This window comes from Schistocerca americana, chromosome 10, assembly GCF_021461395.2.
Source record: "Schistocerca americana isolate TAMUIC-IGC-003095 chromosome 10, iqSchAmer2.1, whole genome shotgun sequence".
Lineage (NCBI taxonomy): Eukaryota > Metazoa > Arthropoda > Insecta > Orthoptera > Acrididae > Schistocerca > Schistocerca americana.
Window position 1 is genome coordinate 199,486,496 of NC_060128.1, and position 25,617 is coordinate 199,512,112.

Below are 25,617 nucleotides of genomic sequence, written 5' to 3' on the forward strand. Positions count from 1 at the left end.
GGAGAAAGAAAACTGGCGTTCTACATATTGGGCCGTGAATGTCAGATCCCTTAGTCGGGCAGGCAGGTTAGAAAATTTTAAAAGGGAAATGGATAGGTTAAAGTTAGATATAGTGGGAATTAGTGAAGTTCGGTGGCAGAAGGAACACGACTTCTGGGTAGGCGATTACAGGATTATAATTACAAAATCAAATAGGAGCAGGTTTAATAATGAATAAAAAATAATAATCGTGAAAGAAGGTTGTATACACGGAAGAAGCCTGGAGACATTGGAAGGTCTAATATAGATTATATAATCGTAAGACAGATTTTTAGGAACCAGGTTTTAAATTGTAAGACATTTCCAGGGGCAGATGTTGATTCTGACCACAATCTATTTGCTATGAACTGCAGATTAAACCTGAAGAAACTGCAAAAAGGTGTGAATTTAAGGAGATGGGACTTGGATAAACAGAAAGAACAAGAGGTTGTAGAGAGTTTCAGAACGAGCATTAGGGAATGATTGACAAGAACAGGAGAAAGACATACAGTAGAAGAAGAATGGGTAGCTTTGTGAGATGAAATAGTGAAGGCAGCAGAGGATCAAGTACGTAAAAAGATGAGGGCTAGTAGAAATCCTTGGGTAACAGAAGAAATATTGAATTTAACTGACAAAAGGAGAAAATATAAAAACACATTAAATGAAGCAGGCAAAAACAAATAGAAATGTCTAAAAAATGAGATTGACATGAAGTGCAATATGGCTAAGCGGGGATGGCCACAGGACAAATGTAAGGATATGGAGGCCTATATCACTATGGGTAAGATAAATATTGCCTACAGGAAAAGTAAAGAGCTCTTTGGAGAAAAGAGAACTACTTGCATGAATATCAAGAGCTCAGATGGAAACACAGTTCTAAGCAAAGAAGGTGTAACATTACGATTCAAGACAGCTGTAACGGAACTTGAATAGCGTAAAGTTATCGTTAAAAACGCACGCCGCGCGATTTGTTACGATTTGGTCGGTCATAATAGTAGTAACATGCTTTTGAATACAATTAAAATATAACGGCGATACCTGTTTAGCGTTATTGGAAATAATATGTAATAAATTAATGAGTAAGGTAGCCGATCCTATAAGAAGAGGTAAAATTGGGCATATTAAGGTGTTTTGCTTTATATCGACTAAGCCGATGATACGGCGTCTCTTTTTTTTTTTTTTCATTTACTCTTAGAAGAAAAAAAAAAGAAAATAAGTAACGAAGTGCTAATTGTGCGTTGTGAAAAATATAGGGGCGAATTTTAAATAGCTACAGTGTATAATCAGACTAACAAATGGACATTCAGTTACGCGAAATAGCGGACAGTGAAGTGTGGTCATTAAACTGAGTACACCTACAGGGCGGTCAATTCCGGGATAAGTCTATTCGCATCTCACGAGGGACGTGGTATTGAGACCGTTTTTTATTTTAAATTATATCGCGGAGAGAGGGCTTCAATTAATAAAAAGGAGAAAAGCTGTATCATTATCATTGACTGTTGGTGTTAAGCAACCAAAACTGTTCATCAAAGGGTTTCGGTGAATGAGTGGTGAATGCGAAATGAAACTGTGAACGAAGTTATGTTAAATAAAGCAGAAGAGACAAGACAGTTTGGTCGTATCTGTTATTATTCCATAACCCGTAACATTTCTTCTCATTGTACGAAGCCTTTATAGACGATCGTTATGACAATTTGCTTTGAAGGGATCTCGTTACGAGTTAAGTTTTGGGGACCTGGTCAACAGGGGATAGTTCGTACATCTTAACTACTGCAGCTATTCAGGAATCAGGTGCTACCGTGACCGTTGTGTGTTGTCAATGGCTTAAGGTCATCATATCTCATGCTCTAAGATTGACGCGCCTTTCCTCTTGGTATAACGGTGTCTCACGGCAACCACGACAACGCCGACGGCGAAGGAAGATACGGTAGAAATGGCGCCACAACGTGCGGCTCGATCGAGGAGGATTGCTGCATCGAGTCGAGTGTCATCCGGATTCACGAACCCTAGAGTTGGAAAATATTGTAGCAGCCAGTGAGTCTGTCCAATGAATGAGGTATTCTTCAATAATCGCTAAAAGTGAGCGATACTACCAGGTATGATTAAAATAACTGTATAATTATTTAAAAAAAAGGGAAGTTGAGACTTGTGATTTCGGTAGATAAATATATATAAATACATAGTGAAAATAAGTGTATGTCTTGGTAGTGAATAATCATGTCAAAATGAACGAAAAGAATACATGATAATGTGCAGTTGAGTAGAGTAATGAGTAGAGAGAGAGAGAGGAAAGTGAAGAGGAAAGGGATGATGCATCCCATGAGCTCAATGTGGGACAGGAGACATGTACAGATAGTAATACAGTTATTGATTTAGAGCCGTTAGGAGATTCAAATACAATGATAAGTAAGGTAAGCAGCGTGGGAGAACATAAAGATCTTGAGGTTTCGGGAGTAGATCAGCAAGTTTATCCTCAAAATGGAAATATTAATCAAAAAATGTTTGATATGCTGGCATCAATAAATACTCAAATGGGTGTAATGACTGGAAGACTTGGTTCACTAGAAAAAGATAATAAGCAATTAAAAGAGGACAATCAAAAGTTAAATGAAAAATTTGAGGCCAAATTTGGTTCATTAGAAATTAAAATGGATTCTTTCGAAAGCAAACTGAACACCTTTGATTATAAACTGGAAAATACTAAGAAAGAATTAAAGGCGGACTGGGAGACTCAATTAAATGTGAAAGAATTGAAACACAGAACTAGATGTAGAGTTTTCTAACACCTTAGAAAGGCAATATAATAATTTAATGGGAAAACTTCATGACGTAGAAAAGAAATATGAGGTAGTTTCAAAGAGTTATGATGGCCTGTCCAATAGGATGGTTAAGTGTGAAAGCAGCTGTTTCAATGCTAGTGCACAGATAGAAGAGCTTTCCAAAGAAATAGTCGAGTTTTAGTCTGATGCTCGTAAGGGGACTGACAAGTATTTAGTAGATCAAACTAAAAGACTTGACGAAGATCTATCTGAATGGATAGAAATAAAAGAAAATGAAATTGTAGACAAGGTTAAGACTACTATTGGAACCCAGCCAAATGAAAATATCAATGAGCACCTAAGTAGAAATGATGAATTAATTAAGCTCTTCACTAGCGAATTTCAGAAAATAAAAGACAAAATAGTTGATGAGTTACCTAAATGGCAAAAGGAAACCAATCATAAATTGGCAGAGTTAGAACGAAAGTCATCACAAAATTTGTTGACAGAGGACGAACGTTCGGAGAATAGGTCGAAAAACAACCGAACATGTGATAATACGAAGTACAATTGTGGTGAAAATTTGCATTGGGAAGTTGATGATTCGGTTGGTAAAGATGATGATTCTTTTGGTCAGCGAGGATATTTATCTTCTTTAAAGGTGGAGAACAGCATTTTTAAAAGTAGACAATTCCCAACATTCTCCACTGAAAAGAACAACCTGCATCCGAAAATCTTTATCAATAATTTCAAAAGAATATTTCCGCGTAGCTGGTCAGAACATGACCGACTTCAATTTATAGTATCCAAAATTACCGTAGAAGCCGCATTATGGGCCGCCGAAGTAAGTGAAAGTTGCCATACTTGCGCTGAGTTTGAACAACTTTTTTTGACTAAATACTGGTCGTCGAGTAAACATGAGAAATTAAGAAAAGAGGTTTACCAACCTGAGTATTTTAACAGTAAAAGGAGTACTTTAAGGCAATATTTTGAAAAGTACATAAATAAGACACGTTATTGGAATGATCCAATTTCTCACAAGGAAGTGATCAGAATTTTGAAGGGAAGGTTGCCCATAAATATACGTGAAAAGTTAATAAATGTTCCTGACCACGACATAGAACAATTCTTGTCGGTGATTGACTCTATAGATATGATTATGGAAGACGCAGGACAAATGAGTAGTAATCAAATGTCGACTCACACTCATAGTAATACGAATAATTATAATAATAATTTAACGTATGATAATAATAATACCGAAAACCAGGTCAAACCCGCATCACAGGAGCGTGGACAATCTTCATCCTATGGTTGCAATAAAAACAATGATTATAATAAATATAGAAGAGATACTTACTGTGCTAGAGGTAAACCTCGATATGGTGACGCGAATGTGCATAGTAGTGATATTAATAAGAGTAACAGGTACCCAAGTGATGAACCCAATTGCATTCGACCTTGGGAAGATAATTCGAAGCATAATGTTCATCGGCAGGATGGAACAAATGCCTCGAGTCCTCATCCAGCACAAGGAGTTATACCAATGGGCGAAGGAGCCTCCAATGTGCGACGGGGTGAATACCATAACTCGGATCATACTGTACGGATTGTGGGAGTTCATGAACCCCCACCGATGACTCAACGAGATAGATTAAACTAATACCAGTCACCAAATGCCTTCCTAGGATGACTGGAAAGGAGAAGGAAGGCAGGCATCAATTTGAACTGAGAGTATTAAGGTACAATAATGATCAGGATATAAGGAATGAATTAATTGAAGAAAAACCTGAAGTTTCTAATAAATGTGGACAAATTTTACAGGCAATAATTCCAACAAGTATAAATAATGTTGATGTTGAAATATTAATTGATACTGGAGCAACTATTAGTGTCATGACGTTGGACTGTTTAAAACAGATAAGCCGAGGGGTAAAAATGCCCACTTTTCCTATCTCAGGATGTACCGTGTCTGGCGCGTTGAGCGCAAAAATGCAAAAAGTTGTGAAACAGGTACGTGTTGACGTTACAATACAGGGGGCTCAAATAGAAAGTACATTCCTGGTTGTTCCTAAAATGACAGTACCATGTATCTGGGGTTTGGATTTTTTATGTGAAACCGGTGCAATCATTAATTTAGAGAAAGGTGAATGTATATTTAATTCCAATGGTAATGTTTTGACAACCAGCCTGAGAAAGGGCCGAGTAATTCCAAATCAATTGTGTATGAATCTAATGGTAAAATATGTCAGTATTGATGATGAAAATGTGTATGATATATGCCTTATTGAATGTTCTGAAGAAATGATGGATAAAATGTCATTGCAGGAAAAGGTGTTAGAATCAGAATATTTATCTGTTATCCAAAGGGATAAACTGTACTACTTGTTGGAAGCATATCAGTCAATTTTTAGTAAACGTCCAGGTATAATAAAAGACTTTGAATACCATATAAAGACGTATGCACATAAACCCTTTTGTCGTACTTCCTATTCTATCCCATGGACATAGAAAGAAGTAGTCAGAAAGGAAATCAATAAAATGTTAGAAAGGGGGATTATTGAGCCCTCAGATTCTGAATATTGTAACCTTCTTGTGGCGATAATTAAACCCAATGGTGACATCAGATTGGTGTTGGATGCCAGAGAGATCAATAAGATCATTATACCTGTACAAACGCGACCGGAGGACCTAGAACAGTTAGTACAAAAGTTTTATGGTGCCCGCTTCTTAACCTCTTTGGATATGCGTAGTTCATATTGGCAAACTAGCATATCGAAAGAATCTAGAAAATATACTGCATTCGTTTTTCTGGGCCGAAGTTACCAGTTTACTGTCATGCCATTTGGGTTGAAAATAAGCGGTGGTGTTTTTATATCGGCATTAGATACCGTACTGGGCAGAGACCTTTTGAATGAAGTTACTTTATATGTGGATGATTTGCTAATTGCTTCTGAAACTTGGGAGGAACATTTGGATTTGTTAAGAAGAGTTTTTGCGAAATTTTTGGAATACGGAGTTACTGTAAATTTGAGCAAATCCAAGTTTGCTCATAACCAATTGAAATTTCTTGGACATATAATCACTCCTGAAGGGATAAAACCAAATCCTAAAAAGATGGATGCGATTAACAGACGTGCTTATCCAAAGAATAGGACGGAATTAAAGTCATTTATCGGCTTAGTTTCACTTTTTCGATGATTTTTACCCAATCAGTTAGGAAGCCAAGACTGTTTGTTACGGCTGTTAAGAAAAAATGTCATGTGGGAGTGGAATTCCGAATGCACGCAAGCTTTTGATAACATCCGCAATGCTTTGACTAATGCTCCACTGTTACATCATCCGAGACTTGATCAAGATTTTTATATTGCTGCGGATGCTTCTGAAACAGGATTGGGTGCCACTCTTTTCCAGATGGACAATCCAGAAGATATCAGTACCATCAAGATAATTGGGTTTGCAAGCAGAACACTCTCTAGCTGTGAACGTGCATATTGTACAACTGAATTGGAAGTACTGTCCGTGGTCTGGTCCCTTAGAAAGTTTCGCTATTTTGTATATGGAAAGAAGATCATTGTATTCTGCGACCACAAAGCTTTATCTTTTATTTTAACAGGAAGGATGTTCCATTCACGTTTAACCCGGTGGGCCTTGCTACTGCAAGAATATGATATTACGCTCAAATACATCAGAGGGAAAGACAACATCATAGCCGATGCTCTTTCAAGACTACCGAAAAGAAAGAATGACGACGAGTGTGAAGAACGGACTATTGACTTTAAAGTCATGAATTTATCAAGGCAATATTGTGAGAGGCAGATTTCACAGCTATCTCGAAGTCTTCCACAACTGCAAGAAGTTGATAAGTTGTGGAAAGCCATTAGACATGCTGTTGAAAGCAAAACGCTAAGTCACTCTCAAGAACAGTATCAATTAAAATCCGGAGTATTGTATCAGAGGAAGGATGAAGAAGATGTTTGGAAAGTTTGTGTTCCAAATAAATATTTAGAATCACTAGTATGGTACACTCACTTGAATTGGGGTCATTTTGGTTCCGCTAAATGTACAGCCAAAATAGCACAATACTGCTATCATCCAAATTTGGGACGTATAGCTACAAATATTATTAAGAAGTGCAAAATATGTCAGAAGGTGAAACCCATAAACTATTGTCGGAAGATAGAATTACATCCTATCATCCCACAACAACCTTTAATGTTGGTGTCATGTGATGTCTGTGGGCCATGTCCCGTGACACGTGGACGGTTCAAATATGTATTGGCTTTCTATGATCTCTTTTCAAAATATGTGAAATTATATCCTTTGAAAAATCTCCACGTTCGACCCATGTTACGCAAATTTATCAACAACTATATAACTGAGCTTGGCAAACCTATAATGATCTTGACAGACAACGCTGCTTATTATACAAGCAAAGTATGGAGAGACACTATGAAAGAACAAGGAATCCAGCACATTTACATCTCAAGATTTTACCCTTGTGGAAATCCGGTTGAAAGAATCTTCCGAGAGTTGAACCGATTTTTACGGACGTACATACCCAAACAACATTATAAATGGATCGATTGGATTTATGAATTTGAGAAAGTGTATAATGACTTACCACACTTATCGACAGGTTATTCACCTAACCAAATAGTATTTGGTGAAAGTACTGTGACAGAATGGATGAAGAAATTACCTGCGATAGAACAAAAGATTACCAAGAAAGAAGATACGGTGAAGAAGGTCTACGAAAACCTGAAGCATCAAGCACAATTGAGAAAAACCCGTTTGATAAAAATGTGAAGAAAGTAGTCTCATATGATGTAGGGGAAGAAATTTTATTGAGAAATCACCCAAAAGGATCAACCAGGAAAAGACTGAATAAGAAATGGCAATATTTATATACAGGTCCATATAAAATAATGAAAATACCTCATGAAGGGAGCTACCTCCTGGCAGATTGTGATACTGATGTAATTAAAGGCTTGTTTCCTCACATAGACCTGAAGAAGTATTATCAATAATGAGCAAAATATAGATTCAAGAAACACTGAATGATACCAAGACTACACTCAGTGGACTAAATAAAAGCACCAGTGGATAAATACGTACTTATACTAACTTACAAAGAAAATTAAAGAATGTACCGACGATTTCCATGAGATACCTTCTTGGTATCAGCAACAATGTCGACGCTGAAATACGATTTATCCTCTCACCGAACAGCGAGGATGGATGATTTAAAAGTGGAATTAAGAGGAAAAGAAAAGGACCAAATCCTCTCTGGTTAAACAAGTGGCCTGATAAGGGATTTGGCCTAGGATGCCAATCGTCGAACCCGGCTGTGATCCCTGCCTTGCACAGTCGGTTGAAGAACTGAGGGCTTCATCCAAGAAAAAAAAATGTGGTGTGAATATGAATTGATTATTGCGAAGTGTTTCTAAGACAACCTATAAACAAATGTGGAATTTAGTTAAGGGCATTTTGTCTAGGCCCATTAACTCAACTTAAATATTGTAGAATGTATGTACTGACTTGTTGAGTGAATCTGAGAGTGAGTGTATTCGCCGAAACAAATACCCTCTCCTGTCACAGTACACAAAAAAAAAAAATAAATAAGCCTGTTCTGTCTGGAACCCTCTTCAAGACATCACAGTCTGGGGGGCCGTGTAACATTACGAGTCAAGACAGCTGTAACGGAACTTGAATAGCGTAAAGTTATCGTTAAAAACGCACGCCGCGCGATTTGTTACGATTTGGTCGGTCATAATAGTAGTAACATGCTTTTGAATACAATTAAAATATAACGGCGATACCTGTTTAGCGTTATTGGAAATAATATGTAATAAATTAATGAGTAAGGTAGCCAATCCTATAAGAAGAGGTAAAATTGGGCATATTAAGGTGTTTTGCTTTATATCGACTAAGCCGATGATACGGCGTCTCTTTTTTTTTTTTCATTTACTCTTAGAAGAAAAAAAAAGAAAATAAGTAACGAAGTGCTAATTGTGCGTTGTGAAAAATATAGGGGCGAATTTTAAATAGCTACAGTGTATAATCAGACTAACAAATGGACATTCAGTTACGCGAAATAGCGGACAGTGAAGTGTGGTCATTAAACTGAGTACACCTACAGGGCGGTCAATTCCGGGATAAGTCTATTCGCATCTCACGAGGGACGTGGTATTGAGACCGTTTTTTATTTTAAATTATATCGCGGAGAGCGGGCTTCAATTTATAAAAAGGAGAAAAGCTGTATCATTATCATTGACTGTTGGTGTTAAGCAACCAAAACTGTTCATCAAAGGGTTTCGGTGAATGAGTGGTGAATGCGAAATGAAACTGTGAACGAAGCTATGTTAAATAAAGCAGAAGAGACAAGACAGTTTGGTCGTATCTGTTATTGTTCCATAAACCGTAACATTTATTCTCGTTGTACGAAGCCTTTATAGACGATCGTTATGACAATTTGCTTTGAAGGGATCTCGTTACGAGTTAAGTTTTGGGGACCTGGTCAACAGGGGATAGTTCGTAGATCTTAACTACTGCAGCTATTCTGGAATCAGGTGCTACCGTGACCGTTGTGTGTTGTCAATGGCTTAAGGTCATCATATCTCATGCTCTAAGATCGACGCGCCTTTCCTCTTGGTATAACGGTGTCTCACGGTAACCACGACAACGCCGACGGCAAAGGAAGATACGGTAGAAAGGGAAAGCAGAAAGGTGGAACGAGTATATAGAGGGTCTATACAAGGGCGATGTTCTTGAGGACAATATTATGGAAATGGAAGAGGATGTAGATAAAGATGAAATGGGAGATATGATACTGCGTGAAGAGTTTGATAGAGCAATGAAAGACCTGAGTCGAAACAAGGCCCTCGGAGTAGACAACATTCCATTAGAACTTCTGACAGCCTTGGGAGAGCCGGACCTAACAAAACTCTACCATCTAGTGAGCAAGATGTATGAGACAGGCGAAATACCCTCAGACTTCAAAAGAATATAATAATTCCAATCCCAAAGAAAGCAGGTGTTGACAGATGTGAAAATTACTGAACTATCAGTTTAATAAGCCACGGCTGTAAAACACTAACACGAATTCTTTACAGAAGAGTGGAAAAACTGGTAGAAGCCGACGTTGGGGAAGATCAGTTTGGATGCCATAGAAATGTTGGAACATGCGAGGCAATACTGACCCTACGACTTATCTTAGAAGATAGATTAAGGAAAGGCAAACCTATGTTTCTAGCATTTGTAGACTTAGAGAAGGCTTTTGACAGTGTTGACTGGAATACTCCCTTTCAAATTCTGAAGGTGGCAGGGGTAAAATACAGGGAGCAAAAGGCTGTTTACAATTTGTACAGAAACCAGATGGCAGTTATAAGAATCGAGGGGCATGAAAGGGAAGCAGTGGTTGGGAAGGGAGTGAGACAGGGCTGTAGCCTATCCCTGTTGTTATTCAATCTGTACATTGAGCAAGCAGTGAAGGAAACAAAAGAAAAATTCAGAATAGGTATTAAAATCCATGGAGAAGAAATAAAAACTTTGGGTTCGCCGGTGACATTGTAATTCTGTCAGACAGCAAAGGACTTGGAAGAGCAGTTTAACGGAATGGATAGTGTCTTGAAAGGAGGATATAAGATGAACATCAACAAAAGCAAAACGAGGATAATGGAATGTAGTCGAATTAAATAAGGTAATGCTTAGGGAATTAGATTAGGAAATGAGACACTTAAAGTAGTAGATGAATTCTCCTATTTGGGGAGCAAAATAACTGCAATGATGGTTGAAGTAGAGAAGATGTAAAATGTAAACTGGCAATGGCAAGGAAAGCATTTCTGAAGAAGAAAAGTTTATTAACATCGAGCATAGATTTAAGTATCAGGAAATCTTTTCAGAAAGTATTTGTATGGAGTGTAGGTATGTATGGAAGTGAAACATGGATAATAAATAGTTTAGACAAGAAGAGAATAGAAGCTTTCAAAATGTGAAGCTACAGAAGAATGCTGAAGATTAGATGGGTAGATCACATAACTAATGAGGAGGTACTGAATAGATAGAATTGGGGAGAAGAGGAATTTGTGGCACAACTTTACTAGAAGAAGAGATCAGTTGGTAGGACATGTTCTGAGGCATCAAGGGATCACAATTTATTATTAGAGGACAGTGTGGAGGGTGAAAATGGTAGATGAAGACCGAGAGATGAATACTCTAAGCAGATTCAGAAGGATGTAGGGTGCAGTAGGTACTGGGAGATGAAGAAGCTTGCATGGGATAGAGTACCATGGAGAGCTGCATCAAACCAGTCTCTGGACAGAAGGCCACAACAACAATGTAGCCTGTATAGTTGCTAAACAAATTTGCCACCAATACCCAATTCTTATGACATATGTAAACATTGACCGAGAAGCAAAGGTAAAGAGTTCTGCCTAATATTTCAAAGTTGGATGTTTTCAGTGTTTTTATGAGGATTGTTTGTTCTCTAAAAATTTACATATCAACTTGGCCAAATCTGAAACAGTACAAACACCCACTCCACAATTAGGTGCAATAGTTTCCAGTAAGCTAAACAGTCTCCATTCAGGCATGCCCCAATTTCCAGGAATGGGAAAATGGGAAATGTCTGCCAGAGCAGGGTGATAGGCAGCACTGCAGGCCGAGTTGCGCCCAGGCACGACTGGGAATGGTTGCTGCCACGGAACTGGTGGGTATTGGGGATATCTTCTCGTATTCAGATGACCCTTTTCCTTAACTTCGCGAGCACATCTGTATGGTAGGAAGTATCGGCTCTCTGTCCTCGTGTTACAAATGCTTTTCAACTGCACCACTTTAGTCAAAAAGTGCAACTGGCACAGTTTTCACTTTTGACCCCCATTCTCCTCACTACGTCCGGATGAGTTGTCTCTGAGGTGTGCCGTTGGAATTTTACTCCTCGACTCAGGGATGTACCTGAGTGCCAAAATTTCAGTGTTGATAACGAACTGACCAAAAAAATTATGTTTCAAAATTTTTCTCACAATCACCACATGTCGTTTCTCACCATCATCAGTCGACACTTTGGGGCTCGACTGGGCCCACTGAGAGTCACTGTCTGTGTCACGTGTAGTGGTTTTCTCAATACTGAGAGTCTTGCTAGGATTCACACAGTCGTTTGACAGGCTGTGTTCAAAAAGTCACAAACACGGGGCAACTTTTCATCAGTTTTGCTCATGGAAAGTGTAATGAGACAGTTGTGTGAAGACAGTAGCCTACACTTAAAGGTACTGATCTGCGAAACTCAAAAGTGCAGCATATAAGACAGTTGTGAATTTATTAATTTCAGTTTATAATACAAGCTGGAATATTTCAAAGTATGCGCTACTGTTCTTAGACTGTAACCACTAATGTCAACTGTTAACAGCATAAGAAACTATTTGCATAAATGTTATCATTTCTGTCTACGCACTTTAGTATTTGCAGAAAATATGAAGGTCGTTCAATAACTAAAGAGATAAATTGATCTGGAGAAAGAAACGTTTATTTTTACAAGACAATACTTTTTCTACTTTTCAACATAATCCTCTTGAACATTTATGCACTTGTTCCAATGGGCTACAAGCTTTTTTATTCCAGCTGCAAAGAGCTCTTTACCTTGATGTTTGAACCAATTACCCACAATCTTTTTCATGTCCTCGTTATCCCGGGACCTTTTCCCACGTAACGCCTCCTTCAGTGCACCAAACAAATGGAAATCACTATGTGCTAAATCAGGACTGTAAGGGGAATGAGGCACTACTTCCCAGCCCATTTTGTCAACAGCTTCACGGGTTACTTGAGCAATATGAGGATGTGAGTTGCCTCGCTGGAGAATCACACCTCTCCTCTGAGATCCACGACATCTCTCTCTCTCATGGCTGGCTTCACCTTGTTTAAAAGCAAATCTAATTAGTATTTGCTTTTCATTGTACACTGTTCTTCAAGATAATCACAAAAAACTGGACCTTCAGCATCCCAAAACACAGTCAACATGACTTTTCCTGCTGATGCTTGGGTTTTGAATTTTTCCTTGACAGGTGAGTTGGTGTGCTTCCACTCCATGTTTCGTTTTTTTCATTGTGATTCACAATAGTGAAGCGAAGTTTCATCACAAGTTAAAATTTTGTTGAGGAAGTGCTCACCTTTTCTTTCATAACGTTCCTTTAGGTCTGTGCACACTCTCAACCTTGTTTCCTTGTGTAGCCGTGTCAACTCCTTTGGGACCCATCTCGCACGTTTTGCCATACGTCAGCTTGTTACAGATAATGTCATCAATTCGACTTTCTAGTGAGGAAGTTGAAACAGCAACTGGTCGGACAGAATAGTGTTCGTCACTCACTGAGTCGCGACTGTTTTTGAACTGCTCTACCCACTTGTAAAAGTTTGCACAATTCATACAACCATCACCATAAACTTTATGCATTCTACAGTATACGATCACTGGTTTCTCACCTTCAGCAAGTAAAAAATGAATAACAGAATGTTGTTCAACTAATGTGGACACTTCAAGCAGACTCACCATCTTGAAAGGTGTTTTTGAGGTTATAAACAAAGCAATGTAGATACATCAGCTGATCAGGGCTCATCCCAGTGATGTCAACTAAAAGCCACAAAAGTACCAAACTTGCCCTACTAACGGTTTTTTTCCCCAGACCAATTTGCCTCTTTAATTACTGAATGACCCTCATAGTATTTATGAAATTAACTGTTTCAAAAGTTAAACTGCACTGAAACGCAGAGTATGTGTTAAAAAGAAACAAACTATGTAAAACACTTCTTGTTCGTGTATGAGAACTGCACTAGTCAAGCTGAGACTTTCTGTGTCATAACAACTTTGATGTAGTAGTCTGTGCTAGTGGAGACAGATAACTTCTTTTTCTAACTATTTTCAAAGCCCTTCATTATAAAATATTTTGGCACTCGAGTACAAAGTTTTATTACGAGCATGTTACCTCCACCATTGCAGTAAGTTATTTGGTTTAGGAACTGCTGAGTACTGTCTGTGTAAATAGTTATATCGATTGTATTGCAAGTAGTATTGTAATGTCCATGTACGAGGGTGTGAATCACAGTCTAATAAATACAGTCACGACACTCTCTGGTGCAAAAGTTGTCATTACACAGACAGTATATCGTGGCAGTCAGCCGCGACCATAAAGAAACGAGAACTTAAGACTGCCCGAGGGGAGAGGAGCAGTGTGGGGGAATAAGCCACACCTCTGTTTCAAAGGACTGCCATCCTACATACGTATTCTGTGCTTCCACAAAAATGGAACTGACATAAAAATCATAGGGATAAAAAAACACTGTCCAAATATGACTCAAAGGTTCAGCAGTACTGACCAGTTGCAACTTCATCATAAGTCCTTCGGAGTCACCGGATGCAGATACGGATATGGAGAGGCACGCGGTCTGCTGTTGTTTTTTTTTTGTGACCGGTGTCGCTACTTCTCAGTCGAGTGGCTCCTCAATCGGCCTCACGAGGGCCGAGTGCAGCCCGCTAGCCGACAGCGCTCGGCAGGCCCGGACGGTCACCCGTCCGAGTGCTGGGCGAGCACAACTGCGAACGACTTTGGCGATCTGACGGCAACTGGTGTCACCACTGCAACCGGGCTGTCAGCAGTCGGAGGGATCGCCAAATCCTTTCGTTGCGGTGAGAGACTCGTTCGAATGCCTTTATGCACCAGGATCAGTCTCTCCACTCATTTCAATATAAGAAAAGAAAACAAACAATCCACAACAAAAAATAAATTGGAACACACGAAGCTTTCTGTAAAGACTACAGCGCAATTGTTTGCTGTGGTTAGCAGTGATAGTTCAAGTCTGAACTCTACCAGTATTTTATGCAACCACAGTTCAAAACACATCCCACCTAAAACTACCACGGTACAGTGGCCAGTTAATACTGTTTAACACACAAAGCAACACTAGTGCTCCAAGTGGTGAGAAACCAGACACTCGTATGTGTCATGAGGATGTTTATTTGCAATTATTTTCTACAATGGTAATGGAATAGATGTTATATTTTTGCATTCCACGAGATTATTATGAAATATGTGTAAAAACAACCAAATCACACTGTTTCAATGACGTAAGCTACAGCTCATTCGTGACGAAATTCTTTTGAATATGTCCATATTTGCAGTTTATTCCACACAGAGCAAGAGAATATAAACATGTTTCATGCATGAGAAGCATATATTTCTGTTGGTATCTGTTGGTGTTTACTAGCAGTTTTTTGTTATTAAAGGGAAACAGCATAAATGAATGCCTTAAATGTCTGTAAGTTACAAGAGAATCATAAATAAATTGTCCCGTAATGCACCGTTCTGCACCTCCCAGGGTCATTATGTGAAACTAAATAATCACAAATGTAGTGTAATTTCTTTGTTGTTGTCAATTTTTATGTCACTACATACACTCCCTATTGTAAAAACTATGTTACAAATCAATATAAACACTAGTATAAGCATTCATCAGATGTGAAAATTATCGAACTATCAGTTTAATAAGTCACAGCTGCAAAATACTAATGCGAATTCTTTACAGACAAATGGAAAAACTGGTAGAAGCCGACCTTAGGGAAGATCAGTTTGGATGCCGTAGAAATGTTGGAACACGTGAGGCAATACTGACCCTATAACTTATCTTAGAAGAAAGATTAAGGAAAGGCAAACCTACATTTATAGCATTTGTAGACTTAGAGAAAGCTTTTGACAATGTTGACTGGAATACTCTCTTTCAAATTCTAAAGGTGGCAGGGGTAAAATACAGGGAGCGAAAGGCTATTTACAATTTGTGCAGAAACCAGATGGCAGTTATAAGAGTCGAGGGGCATGAACGGGAAGCAGAGGTTGGGAAGGGAGTGAGACAGGGTTGTAGCCTATCCCCGATGTTATTCAATCTGTATATTGAGCAAGCAGTAAAGGAAACAAAAGAAAAATTTGGAGTAGGTATTAAAATCCATGGAGAAGAAATAAAAACTTTGAGGTTCGCCGATGACATTGTAATTCTGTCAGAGACAGCAAAGGACTTGGAAGAGCAGTTGAACGGTATGGACAATGTCTTGAAAGGAGGATATAAGATGAACATCAACAAAAGCAAAACAAGGATAATGGAATGTAGTCATATTAAGTCGGGTGATGCTGAGGCAATTAGATTAGGAAAGAAGACACTTAAAGTAGTAAAGGAGTTTTGCTATTTGGGGAGCAAAATAACTGATGATGGTCGAAGTAGAGAGGATATAAAATGTAAACTGCAATGGCAAGGGAAGCGTTTCTGAAGAAGAGAAATTTGTTAACATTGAGTATAGATTTAAGTGCCAGGAAGTCGTTTCTGAAAGTATTTGTATGGAGTGTAGCCATGTATGGAAGTGAAACGATAAATAGTTTAGACAAGAAAAGAATAGAAGCTTTCGAAATGTGGTGCTACAGAAGAATGCTGAAGATTAGATGGGTAGATCACATAACTAATGAGGAGGTATTGAATAGAATTGGGGAGAAGAGGAGTTTGTGGCACAACTTGACCAGAAGAAGGGACTGGTTGGTAGGACATGTTCTGAGGCATCAAGGGATCACTAATTTAGTACTGGAGGGCAGCGTGGAGGGTAAAAATCGTAGAGGGAGACCAAGAGATGAATACACTAAGCAGATTCAGAAGGATGTAGGCTGCAGCAGGTACTGCGAGATGAAGAAGCTTGCACAGGATAGAGCAGCATGGAGAGCTGCATCAAACCAGTCTCAGGACTGAAGACCACAACAACATAAGCATTCGTCTGATTTCCTATACCACAGTGTCACTTGCTCACTGCTTGGGTTGCTGCTATCGTTGGGGGTAACTAAAATGAGGCGGAGTGTCATGGCTGTTATATTAGACTGTGGTGTGAATGATTACCATAGTTATTACATTACTAAATTATTATGTAATTCAGTGATGCAACATAAGTAGTCATTATCTCCACCACAGTTACTCACTATTGTGTTTAGAATTTGATCACACTGGATTTTTCACTGTTGCAAGCTGTCAACAATGCTAAAAAACATAGAAACAATAAAATGCAAAAGCTACAATTAAATGTAAGACAAGCACAAGCTGAAAGGTATAGAGAATATTAAACATATTCGCAGTATCTCATTGTGAAATTAAGACATCCAGCAGACATCTAACCCCTATCTTGATCAACTGACATCACCTGTTGTACCTGCTAATGTGTTTTACTTGTACAGGGTGTATACGTGGACGAGGAAAAAAAATTCCTGGATTTTTCCCGGATTTCCCGGTTAAAAACGCACTTTCTCCCAGATGAAAATATACTTTCTCCCGGATGAAAATACACTTTTTCTGTGTTAAGTAACAGTATATCTTTCCTCGGAACTGTAAAACTGATCATTACTTTCAATGGTTGTGGTTTTATACACCAGCGTAGAACTTCCCGGCACTTTATAAAACGTAACTCAGGGGAAAAAACACGTTTTGGAAAGATGTTGATGTGCAGCAACATGTACACTGCATATTTTTGTATTATGAAAGAATAAATACGAATTCTATCAAAAACTGCATGTTACTTTCCGAAGGATTGAAATCGAGATTGCGATGCGCTTTTGTAAGCCAGTCGTAGCTTGTGTCAAGCCATCTCGCCAGCCGATGACATTGGATATTAGGAGCATAGGACACGTGATGTAGTCAGCCAATAGCAACATCACTGTTAAGCAGCGCGAACACACACATAGGAAAAGGTAATGGTTTAAATTAATATACATAGCGTTGTTACAAGAAAAGAAAAGCTTTCACGTATAATGTTGTATTAATAAGCTGCAAGAGAAGCTAAGCTTTCACACATAACGTTGATCTTTTTTGCGCACGTTACATTTTAAGATACATCACACAAATGTGCCAGTAACAATGACATAAATGTCTGATATTCTGGGCGCGAAAATATTCTAAATGGTCGTCCTCAATGATTTGATTTTTGAATGAGAGTCAAACGCTCTGTGATTTAAGAAATTCATCGGACATTCCCGCACAGAGTTCATCTTGTGTAAAAGGAAATTTACTTTACTTGAAAATAACGCTTTTCAAACAACCATTTGGTAAATTTTCCCGCGGTCTGTTGAAATAGATTCGTTTCAGCAGTTGCGCCAGATGACAGGCGTCGCCACGCTTGTGCAGCTACGAGGACGTAGGAAAGCCGTACGTTCGTACGTGTAAAACATTAAAAGATCTTATATTATGTCATAAAAGAAACAAGACATTAGTGGATACTCCAAGAGTATGGGAATTTTGTGAACCATACTAAAAGGCATAATTCAGCTTAAAGTGCACATGCGTATATCCAGATTCAGATGTAAATTCTTTTGGAGTACCAGTACTGTATTATCTCATGTTTGGTTCTTTATTATGGCATAATGCCATAAGTGCTAGAAGATGAAAATGTGAACTTGAAATGCAGCGAACAGGTGAAACTAGCCAGTAGTGTGGAATTAAACACTTCGTTTCAAATAAAAGCAGAAAAGATTAATAAAAGTCAAATTCCTTTAACAAACCGACAAAAAAATTCATTGTTCTGCAAGGCAATTAATGCTTGACTGTCTGAAACTAATAACATATTTTAGCCTTCCGTAATTATGTGAATGAATTGTAATTCACTTGATAGCTGCCGGTCACAGAAATCAGTTTTGTTTTCATTTGACGTGGAGCAATAAACAAAGAGGAGACAACAAAATCACTTAAACATGGGTCACATGGAGACTATCATCTCCCCACAACAACTCAGATGGCTCTGTGCATCAGGTCCGGATCTATGATATTTCCGAATCGGGACAGTATTAGATAGTGGCGCTCCCCTCCCTCAAGCGTCTGAGGTAGGACGCCAAAAATTTAAAAAATCGGCTTTTCAAAAAAATCTTCATTTTGTAGCGCACATCATTCTGAAGAGTCTGGGCCATCCGCGGTGGTCTTGCGGTTCTAGGCGCGCAGTCCAGAACCGCACGACTGCTACGGTCGCAGGTTCGAATCCTGCCTCGGGCATGGATGTGTGTGATGTCCTTAGGTTAGTTAGGTTTAAGTAGTTCTAAGTTCTAGGGGACTGATGACCACAGCTGTTAAGTCCCATAGTGCTCAGAGCCATTTTGAAGAGTCTGATACATAAAACATATATGTTTGAGGGAACATAAGACATGTTATTTGGTCTTAAGTGTGCTGAAGTGCAGTGCCACACCTCTCCACACAGCGTTCTTCCATCGCACGTCTCTGTATTTCACTCTGTGGAATTCAAATGTGTAATATTTTGTAATGGGTGCCATCAAACTATATTCGGGCCTGTGGAAATTTAAAATGTCTTGTGGTGCCTCTCCTGCCCCTCTTAAAATAATCAACTCACAATTAATACTGGGTGGGATTATTTGTAACCGGAAGAACAAGAATTCTTTAGAAAATTTGCACTCTTTATTGCCTATTAGCTAATAACTTGCTGTTTTGTGTGACATAAAATTAAATAAAGGATACACAAAACCAGTAAAGACAGGAGACAAGCAAGGCAGTACACATTTCATCAATCCTTAAGTACTAGCATTTTTTTCTCTCTACTCTTGCTACAACTTTACATGGTGTGCTTTCCTTTCTAGGAAAGAATCTATTACCTCATCAAAGTTCATGAATGTTTTGCTACGGGGAAAAAACGAAATGTCATTGTCTAATACTAGAAAAGCTGTTAACACTAATAGTACCCAAGACTGGTGTGGCTTCTCGATTTGATTACATGTATTTTGTCAGTCTGCTAGATAAAACGAAATAGGCCTGCCTAATATTCAATCAATTGTTATACACACCAAATAAACAAGACTGTTTTGGCACAAATGGTCATTTTTATAACACGACAGAATATAATTCACGGAGTACCAATATCAAATGCCTATTAGGCCTACTACAAGCAAAAAGTTTTATGTTAGGAAATAGTTTCACATTTCATTCATACTCTCTAGCTTCTGAAGCATGAGATCGAAAAGTAGTAGTACGAAATTTTTATATAAATTTGGAATCGTCATATTCTTCCGCAGTTTGTGGGAGTCCCCGTTTATTCTCCTTCCTCATTCTAACAAACAATCTTGTCATCACTAATTCTGTAACTATTCCTGCCAGTGTCAAAATTTATTCTCTGGTTAACTTAACAAAACCTGCCACAATCACTAGTTTAGTTATCCCGCATTTATTCTCCGGTTAGACGTTATTACGTGTTCGTACAACGCGTTTTCCTCGCTACCTCCAGAATAGAACTTTAGCAGCTGTTAGCTGGAGACTGTACAACTGGCCCTTAGTAGTGCAGTGGTCAGGCCAAAAGTTTTCAGACAAAATTTCAGTTTCTTGGATCACAGAGAAGACAATACGTAATCTTTGTTGCCTGTTATTCCTGTTAGTCCATTTATTTCCACTCTGGTAGTATGAATCTATGGAATTCACTATGAGAACACTGATCATTTGCAAACCCAGTCATAAACAGCGATTGTCATTTACCCTTACGTGTGTACGAAATTGCACTGCAATGTCAAAGAAGTCGACAGCATGTATTGCACATAGACCTGTCCCCTTTTGTTTGCAGGAAAGTTTATTTCTAGGTGCGACTGGGATTCCCCAGGCAGAGACATCACATACACTATGCACGCATTCAAAAATCAACTTACGATTGATTCAGAAATCAATATAGGATTTGATCAAAAATGTTCAAAAACCAACAGAGATGCGTTCAAAATCGTGTGACTAACCTATAGACCAACGTGCACTGGATGCTTGGCGCTCTGTGAAACAAGGTCTTTTTGCTCAATAATATGAATTTGGTCCCCCCAAAACTGCCGCCCGGGGCAGATACCCCAGTTTTCCCCCCGCCCCCTAGTTCCGCGCCTGTTGGGCATACGTGAATCTGGCAGCTTAGGCGCACCAGTAAAATTTTTTCGGATAGCGTCTGGCTGTTTGGTGCTATTGCTTATACAGCTTATTGCCACACTTACGTAGCCAGAAGTGGGAGAAGGTACTACTCATACGCGACTCAATTGCATATGCGCATAAGCTCGCTCGCAACTGCTCGAAAGAATCTAATGTAAACAGTTGTTTATGGTGCATTTCCTTCGCAACTTAAGTTTTGTTTTCGTTCGTGTTTTATTGCTGCAGTATTATTCTGCAGTAGCGAGATACAGTAATATTCTTTGTTAGAGTATTCGTTATTACCAGTCAAAGTTTCAAAAATTTAACTTATAACTAAAACAATGAAAAATTCCCGGAATTCTAGAAAATTTCCGCGTTTTTCCCGGATCTCCCGGTTGTCCCGGGTCGCATACACCCTTTTGTAAAATGGAACAGTTACATTCACAGAGGGTGTATGTGTTTTCTTGGCTTACAAGTTTGGAAAGAAGAATAAAAATTACTTCTTCATACGTACATATTCCACAAGCCACCATATGGCACATGATCATACCAATACTAGTCAGTTCCCTTCCTTACATGAATGCACAGTGTGCGTTCTTTTGGACACGAGACCTAATTTCTCATACCTTACCTTCATTGTCCTTATGCAAAATTTTTGTCAGCGGCAGAAAAATTGTTTTACAATCGGCTTCAAATGCTGGTTCTCTAAAGTTCCTCAATAGTGTCCCTCAAAAACCACGCCGGCTTCCCTCCAGGAATTCCCCCTTCAGTTACTGAAGCATCTGCGAAATACTTGCTTGTCATTCAAACCTACCACCAATAAATCTAGTAGCCCGCCTGCGAATTGCTTTGATTTTTCTATGTTTAGAGCCAGCTGCTGTTCATCACACTGAGTAGCAGTTTTGTCCAAGTCATTGCAGTGTTACGTGGCTTTATGCTTAATTACAGGCTTACTATTTTATCAGTTGATTTGTTTTCACCACGTAACGCCCACTGTTTACGTCCTCCGTTGCTGAGCGATGTATCACTTTTCGTTCTGACGCCGCAACTCTTCCTTTCCTATATCTTTACTACCTTTTGTCTACATAAATGATGAAGTATTGGTTTTGCCGTTTAACAACTTTTTAATAACTGTGGAAGTATTACAGGCATCGGGTCCCATCTAATGTGGCACCCGCCTATACGTTTTACGAGAACCTTTTTAAGACTCGATTGATCTGTTTACAAAGAGAAAGCAGAATATCTCTTCCTTTGACGTTGTCTGACAACGACCTAGGAAGCTCGACGCCCTCCCAGCCCGGGCTCTTCCACGGCTCGCGGTAGTTTGCAGCATTCGTTTTATTCCTTGCCCACTTGCCGCTACGTCGAACTTTTGTGGTGATCGTTGGGCAACGTCTTCCACGTTATCTGCAACATAAATAAACTTTCTTCCTACAGTATTTCTGAAAACCCAAAAACAAACTTAAAGAACATAATAATAATAACTGTTCTTACAATAATTAAGTCGGGTGTTGCTGAGGGAATTAGATTAGGAAATGAGACACTTAAAGTAGTAAAGGAGTTTTGCTATTTGGGGAGCAAAATAACTGATGATGGTAGAAGTAGAGAGGATATAAAATGTAGACTGGCAATGGCAAAGAAAGCATTTCTGAAGAAGAGAAATTTGTTAACATTGAGTATAGATTTAAGTGTCAGGAAGTCGTTTCTGAAAGTATTTGTATGGAGTGTAGCCATGTATGGAAGTGAAACATAGACGATAAATAGTTTGGACAAGAAGAGAATAGAAGCTTTCGAAATGTGGTGCTACAGAAGAATGCTGGAGATTAGATGGGTAGACCACATAACTAATGAGGAGGTATTGAATAGAATTGGGGAGAAGAGAAGTTTGTGCCACAACTTGACAAGAAGAAGGGACCGGTTGGTAGGACATGTTCTGAGGCATCAAGGGATCACAAATTTAGCACTGGAGGGTAGCGTGGAGGGTAAAAATCATAGAGGGAGACCAAGAGATGAATACACTAAGCAGATTCAGAAGGATGTAGGTTGCAGTAGGTACTGGGAGATGAAAAAGCTTGCACAGGATAGAGTAGCATGGAGAGCTGCATCAAACCAGTCTCAGGACTGAAGACAACAACAAGAACAACGTTCTTACAATTATTTGTATAAGTCTTGGTCGATTTAATGAGGGGTGGGACAGGCCTAAGCTCTGTGGCACCACATCATCTTGTACCTTCCTACAGTCACTCAACTTCAACACCTTCCAGTGCAGTACAGCACTGTCACCAAACAACTACCCCACAAACCATTTACATACAATGAAAATAACAGTGAACCTTTCACACTTCCCTTGTCTCGGATGAACACTCATCATTGATGATGATGTACTGAGTCCTATTCCTTAAGAAGTTTGTGAGACACTCATATGTCTGGGAGGTTATTCTGTATGCTCATACCTTCATTAACAGTCTGATGTGGGCAACATGTCAAATGCATTTCGAAAATCTACAAATATGGAGTCTACCTGTTGCCCTTCATTCATAGTTCGCAATATAACACGAGAAGAGGACAAGCTGAGTAGGTCACGCTTTCTAAAACCGTGCTGATTAGTGGATAAAAGTTTCTTGGTCTCAAAGAAATTTGCTTTATTCGAAGTGAGAATTTGTTCAAGGATTCTGCAGCAAACCAATGTTAACCACTTGCTTCGGACATGGCACTGGGCGAGAGGTTCACGATAAATGCAAACTAAGTAAGGGGTCAATGCTGGCACCCACTATTTGTAAAACTGAATTGGGTTTCATTCTGACCTGGTGATTCAGCTGTTTTCAGCTCTTTCAGTTGTGTCACTACACCAGGAATCTTTGCTATTACGTTGTCTGTAGGCAAGTCTGATGGTCGAACAACAGTATGTTTGTACGATTCTCCTTCACGAACGATTTTTTAAAATGAAAAACTGTGACTTTCATTTTGCTATCTTCAATTGCCACACCAGACCATTCAACGAGCCTTAGACCTGCTCGGCAATTTTTCATAGATCCGTGATTTTCTCGGTTCTCTTCCAGATCTTTTGCTGAAGTACGATGGTGGTAGTAGTTGTATGCTTCGTGCACAGGTCTTTTCACAGATGCACGATTCTCTATTAACCTTTTCTTGCCATCACTGCAGCTCTCTTTTCACTGAGAGCACAACTGCCTCTGCTTCCCCAGCATTTTTCTAATTTCGTAGCAAAACTGTGGTTGATCTTTTCCATCCTTAATCCACTTACCGCACACATACTTTACCAGACTGCAATTTACAATATGTTTAAACTTTGTCCATAATTCCTCTATGTCCACCATAACAGAACTAAGTGATGTCAGTTTGCTGTCAGCTCTTTCTAACAGAAAGACTCTACCAGCCTTCTTGACTTATTTATTAACTTTCATAATCACAGTCACTGTGATAACAACACGACCAGTAACTCCTTTCTCTATACTGATGCCATCCTTAAGGTCTGCTCGAGACAGTTTCCAGAAAACTGTGTTTAAAAGTACTTTGTAAGACTGTCTGTCTGCACTTCCTGCAGTGAACCCGTAGACGTACCAGGCCACAGTCACTGGTTAAAGTCGCCTCCACCTACTGCTGTGCCGTCTAGGTATGTAAGTGCCTTAGACTTTTTTCCTTGGTCTCCCTACAACGGATAGGACGTTTGCCTGCTGGTCCCAGATGCGAGGAGCTGGCCGCAGTTTGCAAACAGCTGAATGTGGTTTCGGCTACGGTCAATCACCTTCCGGCTGCTGCCTCAGGTGTAGCAGTGGCGGAGAATCTGGAGCGTCACACGGGACACCTCGGGTGTCACTCATTTTGCCCACTCTGGTGCCAAAGTACCTCCCTAGTGTACCCAGGATGGATCCACCATCACAGCAGGGTGAGTGGCAGACGGTAATGCACTCGCGTCGCCAATGTGGAGGCCGGCCGTCTGGCCTCGCACATTCGCCCTGTGAGTGAACGGACGGCCAATTCATCAGCAAGGTCCGAGCAGGCACACGTGGGCAGGGGCTTAATAGCTATCGGGAGCTCCACCGTTAGCTGCTTTGTGGAGCCCTGTTCAGACCCGGAAAGAAAGTCAATGTGCACGAAAGTCAATGTGCACTCGGTACGTCCGCCGGGGGGGCCTCATCTGAGACGTGCAGGAGGCCACACCTGCAGCTGCCGAGCACGCAGGGTGCAGTAGTCTGCAAGTTGTGGCTCACATCGACACTGACGCACATGTCGCTCGGGTACTGAGGCTGTCCTCAGCTCGACAAGAAGAAAGAGACATTGCATTTTAGATCTTCCTTCGGTCATTCCTGTTTTCATTCTCGTAGAGAATGTCTGCTCCTGGACAGTCGAGACACCGACGAGCCGCGATTTTAAAACGTAAAATTCCCCGCCGGCAGCAGGTAATGACATTTACTCACTGTTGTGCCTTGCCGATTACTCGTACTGCACAGGTCTCCGTTTACCTCCGCACAGATACGAAACAAAATGACTGTGCATAGTACGTGTTTCACATTTTATTCCATACCTCACATTACTTTTCTGTTTTGTCACCATCATCTTTCCTTCTCGTAAATAAACAATGGGAAATGTCGTTTGCCTAAATGGCACGTAACAGTACAGCATCTCTCTTCTTGTACCACTGGAGGTAGACAGTATCAGATTTAGGTTAGGATGCAGACAGGGGATACTTACCAAGTAAGTCAGCACCTGCAGATAAGTCGCCTCCAGAGTGGTGAGATGCGGACAGCTGGCAGACAGAGCCTCCAAGACCCCGGGTGAAACATCCTTGTCCAGGATCACAGTCCGCAGCTGTGGCACGGCGGAAAATGTTGCGATGGCCTCCTCTTCAGTCGTTTTGTAACTGCGTGTAGAGCACGAGATTTGACTG

At 39.7% G+C, this 25,617-nt stretch overlaps 1 protein-coding gene across 2 annotated transcripts in view; it reads right to left on the reverse strand.

Annotated features, from left to right (window-relative positions):
* LOC124552518 overlaps positions 1-25,617 on the reverse strand; it is a 139,558-nt gene that overhangs the window by 69,633 nt on the left and 44,308 nt on the right. For both annotated transcript variants that reach the window (XM_047126812.1, XM_047126813.1), the window contains exon 4: positions 25,422-25,590. In XM_047126812.1, the coding sequence (XP_046982768.1) occupies positions 25,422-25,590 (169 nt within the window). The remainder of the gene's footprint in view (positions 1-25,421; positions 25,591-25,617) is intronic.